This window comes from Limulus polyphemus, unplaced genomic scaffold (genome assembly GCF_000517525.1).
Source record: "Limulus polyphemus unplaced genomic scaffold, Limulus_polyphemus-2.1.2 Scaffold636, whole genome shotgun sequence".
Lineage (NCBI taxonomy): Eukaryota > Metazoa > Arthropoda > Merostomata > Xiphosura > Limulidae > Limulus > Limulus polyphemus.
In genome coordinates, this window is record NW_013666246.1 from 83,576 (window position 1) to 94,648 (window position 11,073).

Consider the following 11,073-nt stretch of genomic DNA (forward strand, 5'->3'; position numbering starts at 1 on the left):
TACCAGTATTAGCTTATAGAGACCACAGCTAACGTATGTACCACTATTAGCTTATAGAGACCACAGCTAACGTATGTACCACTATTAGCTTATAGAAACCACAGCTAACGTATGTACCACTATTAGTTTATAGAGACCACAGCTAACGTATGTACCACTATTAGCTTATAGAGACCACAGCTAACGTATGTACCACTATTAGCTTATAGAAACCACAGCTAACGTATGTACCACTATTAGCTTCCAGAGACCACAGTTAACGTATGTACCACTATTAGCTTCCAGAGACCACAGTTAACGTATGTACCACTATTAGCTTATAGAGATCACAGCTAACATATATACCACTAGTAGCTTATAGAGACCACAGTTAACGTATATACCACTATTAGCTTATAGAGATCACAGCTAACGTATGTACCACTATTAGCTTACAGAGATCACAGTTAACGTATGTACCACTATTAGCTTATATAGACCACAGCTAACGTATATACCACTATTAGCTTATAGAGACCACAGCTAACGTATATACCACTATTAGCTTATAGAGACCACAGCTAACGTATGTACCACTATTAGCTTATAGAGACCACAGTTAACATATATACCACTATTAGCTTATAGAGACCACAGGTAACGTATGTACCATTATTAGCTTATAGAGACCACAGCTAACGTATGTACCACTATTAGCTTATAGAGACCACAGCTAACGTATGTACCACTATTAGCTTATATAGACCCGCAGCTAATGTATATACCACTAATAGCTTATAGAGACCACAGTTAACGTATATATCACTATTAGCTTATAGAGACAACAGCTAAAGTATATACCACTATTAGCTTATAGAGACCACAGCTAACGTATACACCATTGGTAAGTATAATACGGATAACGTATAAATCCCCATTGTTAAGTAGACCAGCAAAATGTATGGATTACCGTTAATTCGACCACAGCTAACGTATATACCACTATTATCTTATATAGACCACAGCTAACGTATACATCATCGTTAATTAGACAACAGCAACTTTATAGAACATTGTTAATTTATATAGAACACAGATAACGTATAGAACATTGGTAAGTTATATAGACCACATCTAACTTATAGAGTATTGTTAAGTTACTTAGACCACATGACCATGAATAAAAGTGTTATTCGTTATTTTCCTATATTGTATAATGATATACATATCTGTAATTAACCAATCATATTTATATGAATCTTTATTTACAGCAGAAATCTACACAATGAGATACCTGTGCTCTGCCCAACATGGCTATCGAAACCAGATTTTTAGCGTCATAAGCTGGCAGACTTGCCGCTGAGCCACTGGTTAGCTCACTAAAAATGTCCAAACACTCAAGTCAAAAATAGAAGTTATCTTCCAGGTTGATTCTCTATCCAGTTATATACGTGTTTATTATCATCCTAGTTGTGCTGTGATACTTAGCTTGAGAATGTGTCGTTCTCTGTACGGTCTGTCTTGATGTTACTTTATCAGCACAGTGTTGTGTAAGCGGTGTTTATCATACTGATAATGTGTAACACTTGAGTTGAGAATGTGGCGTCCTCTGTACGATTTTTCTTGGTGTTAGTTTATCAGCATAGTGTTGTGTAAACGGTGTTTATCGTACTAATTATGTTGTAACAGTTGAGTTTAAAATGTGGCGTCTTCTGTACGATTTTTCTTGGTGTTACTTTATCAGTCTGGTGTTGTGTGTTTATTGTCTCCCTGGTTGTGTTGTTCCTAATGAAACGCTGAGGTTCCCACAGACGTTTCCTCACTCAGTTGAAGGAAGAGCACTACAATGACACTGAATCACGATAAATGACACGCAGTAGCGCAGACAATGGATCAAGCAGTTAGAAGTATAGGACATGAAACAAAACATATGTGACCACTCATACTCCATCTAACGGTGGTAAATCGAAGTTAAAGAAACAATCTCACATCGACTTTGGTGTGTGAGTTTACTGAGTTTATCTTTTGCTGCTACAAGTTTATTTAGTAGAAAAAAGAAAACAGGATTTTTAAAATTTTATTTCTATGAAGCGGTGAAAAAAAGATAAATGGTAGAAGCTACTAATTGTTTTATCTGTCTCATTTCATCCCATCTCAGGTTGGTTATTTTGTGCTTCTTAACTTCATTTCATTCATCAGCTGGTTAAAAAAAGAGAAAATCTGAAACTCGACAATATCGGTTAACAAAACACAATCTGTTTGAAAAACTAGTGAACCTGATAGGCCTTGAGAGAATGAACAAGAATACACGTTGTTGTGGAAAAAAAAAGCTTACATGAACTGACAGGAACTGTTTTGGGTTTTTGACAACAAGGCACGTCCAGGAGTGCTTGTAATAAAGTCACTCTCCTCGTATGACCGGCTATTTTTATGACTAGTAGAACACTAATTCGGCCTTACTTAGAATATTGTATATAGATCAGATTTTCTTATCTAAGGCAGTATCCCGACTTATTCCAAAGTGTTCAGAAGAGGGTTAAAAGGATGGAAGGATTATCTTATATGGATAAATCAGGATATTTTAACTTTATTTTTATTTTGAGAAAGTAAAAGTAACCGGTATTAAAAATTACTGGATTTGGCGAAATAAAGGATACCAGTTAAGGTAGTTTTATTTTTATAACAAGGTTTATTCGCTTGTGGAGTTAATTGTCATAGACAATAATAGATGACGCCACTGTTCAGAAGTATTTAAAAGAGAACAAACGAATTCTTAGAAAGGAAAGGGTAGGTTTATATTTTTGAAGAGTTTGGTTTATCGGACAGTCTTTGTTGTCCTTAATGTTATGTTAAAACGTTACTAATATGGCATGGTAGGATTTGTATCGATTGTTCAGAGATATGCAAGTAGAATAGGGTAGGGATCGAGAAATAGGAACTTCAGTTTTGTACTGAACGAGAAGCTCTCACAAACTACGAGTGTTATTTTTATTTTCCAGTTGTCCACTCTCTCAGAATTGTGTCTCTAGATATTCCTCGAAACGTTGAAATTGGCCAAAAGGTGGAGCTCATGTGCTACTACGACTTAGGAGAAGACCAGCTCTACTCAATCAAATGGTATCGAGATAACATAGAATTTTTCCGTTACATGCCGGGAGACAGACCTCATCTCCACTACTTTCCAATAGAGGGGATTAAAGTTGATGTAAGTCAGTAAATAGTTTGTTTTGTTTTGTTTTGAATTTCGCGCAAAGCTACATGATGGCTATCTGCGCTAGCCGTCCCTAATTTAGCAGTGTAAGACTAGAGGGAAGGCAGCTAGTCATCACCACCCACCGCCGACTCTTGGGCTACTCTTTTACCAACGAATAGTGGGATTGACCTTCACATTATAACGCCCTCACGGCTGAAAGGGCGAGCATGTTTGGTGTGACGGGGATTCGAACCCGCAGTAAATAGTAAATATGGAGTAAACAAAAACTTAGAATAAGCTTGTGTCAATCTTTTAAATCTTACCATAGAGTTTCAAACTTAGCACAGAGCTATGTTACAAATCTTTTAAATATTACCATAGAGTTTCAAACTTAGCACAGAGCTATGTTACAAATCTTTTAAATAGTTTGAAACTCTATGGTAACATAGCTCTGTGCTAAAAGATTTAAAAGATTTGTAACATAGCTCTGTGCTAAGTTTGAAACTCTATGGTTTCCAAATCTTTTAAATCTTACCATAGAGTTTCAAACTTAGCACAGAGCTATGTTCCAAACCTTTTAAATCTTATCATAGAGTTTCAAACTTAGCACAGAGCTATGTTCCAAATCTTTTAAATCTTACTATAGAGTTTGGTTCTAAATCTTACCATATATTTTAAAACTTAGCACAGAGTTTTCTTCCAAATTGTTTCAACCTCAGCACAGAGTGTTGTTTAAACTCATTTAAATATTATTACAAAGCTTTGTTAACTCACACCGTAACTATTTAACTGAAGTTAAACTTCCATTTCTGTGTTTTATTGTAAACTTGTAGTAGATTTTGTTGAAATGTATTATATTTTAATTTTGATTACCTCATTTGTAAATTATTAAAATTACTTTACTGAATGGATTGCTCTTACAGAAAAAAAAATAGAGTCAGGTATAAATGGAACATTAATTAATATGTCCAAAAAACCTGTCTTAGAACTTTCACATATTACCTGAAATAAATCGAAAAAACATTTCCAGTTAAGGAAGTCAAGCAAGAATTCTGTGTATCTTTACGACGTTGGAGCTCTGACCGAGGGAAAATTCAGCTGTGAGGTCTCCGGTGACACTCCCGGTTTTAGAACGGTTTCAGCATCCAAACGGATGACCGTCGGAGGTAAGAAAAGAGATAATATTTTCTTGTTAGACACGGGATACTTCCCAAGTGATTTAATTCAAAAAACAAACGTATTAAATTAATTACATGCTATTTCACTTTTTTACTAACAGATGGCAATGCATACACACACAAATCCCATCATTTAGATTATATTATCTAGAATTTTAAGCAAAATGGGACTTGTAGAAGAACGCAGGGGATCAACTGTTTTCTGACCTTAAGTCAAATGTCAATAAGTATCTGGACAAGTTCAAGTTACAACAGAACGTTTGGACTGGAGAGTTGTCTCCTTCTGTACAGTTAAATATAACTGACAGATTATCGCCAACTTTTTAGGGTTCTTACTCTGTAGATACCTCTCATGTTAGGCTACATTACCCAATTCTGATAGCTTAGTTATTTTTATATATGTTTGAAATTTCTTATTTATATATCGTCTCGCAACCAGAGCTCAAAACATTACCCAATATTTAACTGACAATCCATCAACTTAGTGAAAGAAACGTGCCTTAAAGTGAAGGTTTATTACACTTGTGAGAGGCTTTCCTGTTAGTAAGGTATAAACCGATACTGAAGAAGAGATAACACAATTCATCGAAATTACTTGTAAAACCTCGGACAAAACTTAAAAAGCATGGTTTATACTGTGCAGAATAACTGACTGAAGAACCTAAGTTACATGTGGTAGAAAAAAAAAACGTTACGTGTTGTTTATACTGTGCAGAATAACTGAATCAAGAACCTAAGTTACATGTGGTAGAAAAAACGTTACGTGTTGTTTATACTGTGCAGAATAACTGACTCAAGAACCTAAGTTACATGTGGTAGAAAAAAACCGTTACGTGTTGTTTATACTGTGCAGAATAACTGACTCAAGAACCTAAGTTACATGTGGTAGAAAAAACCGTTACGTGCTTACTAACAAAATACTACATCATTTGTATAGGAATTAAAGATGTTTACTTCAGTAAAACGTGTTTTTTACAGATTAAAATACAAACCAATTAAGAAGACAATAACTGAGGACAGTGTGTCAATTTAAATTGATTAATTAATGTTATTTTTATTTCACAGGTACCAATAATGAATCAAGTGCTACTTTCCAGCTTTCTAGCATCATTTACGTTGTTTCAAGCTGCTTAGTTCTTCTTCCTCTTCATCTGCAGTATCTATAAAAACTATGGAGAAAAAATCGGCAAAGTTATTTACACAAAGTTTGTTCAAAATATGTAAAAATATTGAGAAAATCACTTCGAGTTCGTTAGATGCTCGTCAGGTTAGAACTTAGAGAACCCGGTTAAACAAACAAACTGACTTTATAAAGTAGTTAGGTAATGTCGGTTACTGAAGTTGTAATAAAAATATATATTTTTTAATTTTGGCTCTAAGTAAACTGTTTATTGTCTCGCACTTGTTAAAAATCCATAAACAGTTTCGGGTTTCACTTGTTTCAGCATGCCTTATAAATACATAAACAGTTTCAGGTTTCACTTGTTTCAGCATGCCTTATAAATACATAAACAGTTTCAGGTTTCTATTGTTTCAGCATGCCTTATAAATACATAAGCAGTTTCGGGTTTCACTTGTTTCAGCATGCCTTATAAATACATAAAAAGTTTCAGGTTTCACTTGTTTCAGCATGCCTTATAAATACATAAACAGTTGTTTCACACAAGTTTAACAGTTCTATGTTCTCACAAATTGAACAAAACTATAATTTTCTACTTCTTACGTATTTACAACGCTAATAAAAACAAACAGGATTTTATTTGACAAAATGTTGAGAAACAGTAAAAATAAACGTGTTTCTCTCAAGTTGCAATAATCATATCAGAACAAACAACAAAATCCTTTTTTGCAAATCAAGAACTGAGTGAAAATTTCATACGATTTCAGCAATTATAATATTTTTGTCCGATCCCAGTTTGAAAGATAATTTTAATCAATATTCCAAACTGTTAAAATAAATGGTTTCTAACGGCTAACAATAAACAAAATTAGCTAGTTGCCTTAGAATATCACACATCAGCAAATAATCTGTCTATAGATTCTGGGAGTGTTAAACCGCAGAAGTATTTCGACATTCGTCCGAGAGATCGTAGCAAGAGTAAGGCAGGTGATATCTAATCAGTGCCGGATTAACGCAAAGAATGACGGGCTGCAGCTTCAGGGTCACCGTTGACTTAATCCACCCTGTACCCAAGTGATTTAATCCAAAAAAACATACGTCTTAAATTAATTACATGCTATTTCACTTTTTTGCTAACAGATGGCAGTGCATACACACACACACACAAATCCCATCATGAAGATTATATTATCTAGGATTTTAAGCAAAATTTGTATTTCGACATGGAATAAATTTTGTGTGCGAGCTTTCTATGATAAAAGGCCTAAAAGTTTGATTACTGTGTATTTTCTTGTTAATTATATTAACGACACTGTAAAAATGTCTCTAATAAAGTATATTTGTAGCCATTTTGATTAAAGTTTTTCTTGACGTCTGATCAATGATGATAGTGTCGAGCGTGATAACTGAGCGAAAACCAAAAGTCAAGGATAATAAAACGCTACTACATTGTAGTAACGTTCAGATTCTAACTCTCGATTTACGTGAAACGAGACAGAATTGATTTCCGTTTCATTTTAAATCTTGTCAAAAAGAATTCTCAGCTCAAGCTTTCTCTTGGAGTTGTTTTCTCGTAAACGTTTGATAAAAATGGGTATAAGTTACTTTAATAACACGTTCCTTACCTTAATTATGCTCATGCATCCAAAACATGGGTTCTCAAAGTTTTTCAGCACAAAGCCCCACCCTCAGAACGTTTCGCATCCTGATTTAAGTCGCCACACACGCACGTGCCCATTTAATCTATAGATACTGAGTTCCCAGTCTTGTGTACTTTTTTGTACTTGATAAGTCCTCTCCGACGCTTTCCTGTGGGCTCCAGTTTGGCAACCCCTGATCTAAAATATGAAGGACTATATAATTTCAAAATTGTAGAGTATGGGAAGTGATGATAATCTAACCAAACTCTTGATTCTCGTTTTGTACAAATGTAATAATAAACACTTCAAAGTATTACTTGGAACTTTCTGTTTCACTGTTAGGTTGTTTTCTGTGTTAACCAAGTTGAAAATGGCTCACTGTTAGGTTGTTTTCTTTATTAACAAAGTTGAAAATGGCTCACTGTTAAGTTGTTTTCTGTGTTAACAAATTTGAAAATGGTTCACTGTTAGGTTGTTTTCTGTGTTAACCAAGTTGAAAATGGCTCACTGTTAGGTTGTTTTCTGTGTTAGCCAAGTTGAAAATGGCTCACTGTTAGGTTGTTTTCTTTATTAACGAAGTTGAAAATGGCTCACTGTTAGGTTGTTTTCTGTGTTAACCAAGTTGAAAATGGCTCACCGTTAAGTTGTTTTCTGTGTTAACCAAGTTGAAAATGGCTCACCGTTAGGTTGTTTTCTTTATTAACTAAAACCTCCCAATAATAAAAAAAGCTTTGACTCTAATAGCTCACGAACCAAATGGAATTTGAAACACGTCTGTCAGTTCTGTAACGTAAAGAATCCTCCTCTTAAGCCAAGAATGTTAATCGGGACGTGTTATATAGTTATGTATACATTTATTTCAACCACTTCCTGATTGTTTTGTTTTTCGTGCCCACGTGATGTATATTCAGAGCTAGTCAACTTGATATAATTAAGAACGTAGTTGTCACATTAGAACGATCACAGTCACCTTGGCAACATAGCCATCTATATCTCTTCTGTTTGCAACGCTTGTATAGAATTTAGATTATCCACACATATATAACACATAAAAATAATCTTAAAGACCCACTCTAAATTCACATACGAGTAAAACCTAAATAAAAATTATGGTACTAAGCCTAACTGTCGATTTTAAGGTACAAAATGCTATTTCCATTTCAAGTTCTTAAAGTATTAGGCCAACCAATAATTTCTTTAACTTCCAAAAACCATGAAGCTAATAAACAGTTTCTACATATGTGAAGCTACTGGCTAATTAGCGTACGTCGCTTTTCTCACTTTCATTATTTCTCAGAGACTGTCGTGGCTGAATGTTTAACATGCAAAATTGTGAATCTGAGGATCCATTGTTCGCGTTCCATTACTGCATTACGTGGGTGCATTATAAGTGTGACAGTCACGTCTCACTATTCGATTATGATAACCCAAGAGTTAGCAGTGGGTGCATTTCCTCTAGCTTATCAGTTCAAAATTAAGGACGGCTAGCGCAGATAGCCCTTGTGTAACTTTGTGCGAGTATACGAAATAGAACGCCAATCCTTTCTGACTACATTAAGGATATAAAATAAAGTGGGCGTGTGTGAAATAACTGAAAAAAAAGGAGCTTGTTGATAAAAAATGTTTAAAGAAATAACGTAAATAACTAACAAAAATCGTTCGTTGTGAAGATGATTAATGTGATGCCCCCTGTGGACTAGCGGTAAGTCTAAAGGCGTATAACTGTAAAAACTGGGTTTCGGTACCTATGGTGAGCAGAGCACAAATGGTCTATTGTGTAGCTTTGCGTTTAACAGTGAATAATAAACCCTATGGTAGATCTCTGGATTCTGAAATTGGCGATCCGCGTTCGAATCTATGCTATACAACAAAATATTTCTCCTATTTTAAGCTGTGGGTGATAGGGTGCTGCTGAATGGTTGCGTTCCCTCTGGTCTTTAGTTAAAAGTTAGGGATGGTGGTTAATAGATAATAGCCTATTTAGCTTTGCCACAAATAAAAATACAAATACCGCAGATATGTCAAAATGCCTTTTCGATTGAAGTCTAGACAGTGTAATTCTACGTTTCATGGATTCCATTTTTAACTACAACAAAATAACGCCAAGTTCCTTATATATATATATTATTGGAATTGAATTATAAATTAAGATATGTGCAACCTGGTCGACTAATCTTTTTTCTATAGACCGCTTAGCCATAATTACGAAACTGAAAAATGATACAGAGTAAATAATAAAAAAGTTGTTTAAAACATCGTGATAAAGGTGAGATTTAGTTTAGTTAGCCCTAGTTAGTATTAATAGCAATCACCAGGTATAGATTCTATAACAAATAAGAAACAATCTAAATACCTTAGCGATAATTGTGTTATAATGTCTGCCTTTTCATCGTCTGCCTATTCTTGTCTGCCATTTGTTTGGTATTGGGATCAGAAAAGAAAACAATATTTAAAACTTTTAGAGATTAATTTTCTTCCAATGAAATTCACATGTTTAACATAAGTTACAAATAAATTCATCAGATGGAGACACCATCGAATATGGTATGTTTTCAGAGATGAGTACAAAGAGGCTCTATTGTCAAATCTTTACATTTAATAGACAAACAAAGAGAACGAAAAATATATTATTCCTAACTTTTCTACGTAGAAACAACAATTTCAAACAGTTTTCTGAATATTGGTAGGTGTATAACTGAACTGTTATGTTACTTTTAGAATCAGAATGAAGAGGTGTCCAATCTAGGCGACAAATAAAAAACAAAAGACACACATATCACGCTCTACAAATAGTCTGTTCTAGTTTTATTTATCTATCCCACATGTGCAGCGCCTTTTGTACAAATCAATATATATTTAAAATAAATAGATAAAGGAGGAAAATATATACTTTAAGAAAGATGGCGGAATTCATGTCATAGAAACTACAAACGCCATAACACCCAAAATTAGCTTTTAATAAAACGCTAGTAAAAATAAATTTATTGCAAACTGCTGAAAACCAATGATAATAAGGGTTAACGTGTGGGTGTTTAAACCCGCTACATCACAAATCGATCTACTGTTGTGGATGGGTGTGATCGTCACCCTGTAATACAAATTAGAAAGTTAAACAAATCAAAAGTTAGATTATAATATCTTAACACTGAAAAGTTAAATCAGATATCGCGCCATCTACCGACAAAATACATAATTGAATACAATAACAAAATTATGCAATATAAATTCGCGCCATCTACCGACAAAATACATAATTGAATACAATAACAAAATTATGCAATATAAATTCAAATTGTAAAGTAAGAAATATGAAGTTGCAAAGAAATTAGCTATTTAGGTTAATAATTTGGGGCTGTCTCCCCCTACCCCACTCCATCTGTTGAACACAAACTAAGAAAATCCTCACTTGAAGTTAATCTTTTCAATCCCACCTGCATTATTTCTCTTATTTTTTCTTCCGTGTTCTCATAGCCTTGGGGACCAAGAAACCTTCAGCACATTAAAGTTACATCTACATACAGGAGTCAAATCAGAACGTGTAGTAATGATGCTATTACTTATTTATTGAAACTTTAAAATACTAAAATAAATATGAGGCCCAGTCTACCATGCCGTTCATCGCTTGTCACTGCGTTATACAGGTTTCGAGAAACTTCACATCTCGTCAGTAATAATGAGCAACAGCATTTCAAAAGAACAAGACTAGTATTCTTATAGTGGCGTATATTAGTAGTTTCACTTGTTTTTTTTTAACTCAACACAATAAACTTCTTATAGTGGCGTATATTAGTAGTTTCAGTTGTTTTATAACTCACCACAATAAACTTCTTATAGTGGTGTATATTAGTAGTTTCAGTTCTTTTATAACTCACCACAATAAACTTCTTATAGTGGTGTATATTAGTAGTTTCAGGTTTTTTTGACTCACCAGAATAAACTTCTTATAGTGGCGTATATTAGTAG

The 11,073-nt window shown here is 34.1% G+C and overlaps 1 protein-coding gene across 1 annotated transcript in view; it reads left to right on the forward strand.

The window, feature by feature from the left end:
- Positions 1-6,830, forward strand: part of LOC106459612 — a 10,266-nt gene extending 3,436 nt beyond the window's left edge. Inside the window, exons 2-4 of the mRNA XM_013919244.2 lie at positions 2,979-3,184; positions 4,203-4,338; positions 5,416-6,830. Coding sequence (XP_013774698.1) covers positions 2,979-3,184; positions 4,203-4,338; positions 5,416-5,516 — 443 coding nt within the window. The 3' untranslated portion in view covers positions 5,517-6,830. The remainder of the gene's footprint in view (positions 1-2,978; positions 3,185-4,202; positions 4,339-5,415) is intronic.
- Positions 6,831-11,073: the final 4,243 nt, after the last annotated feature.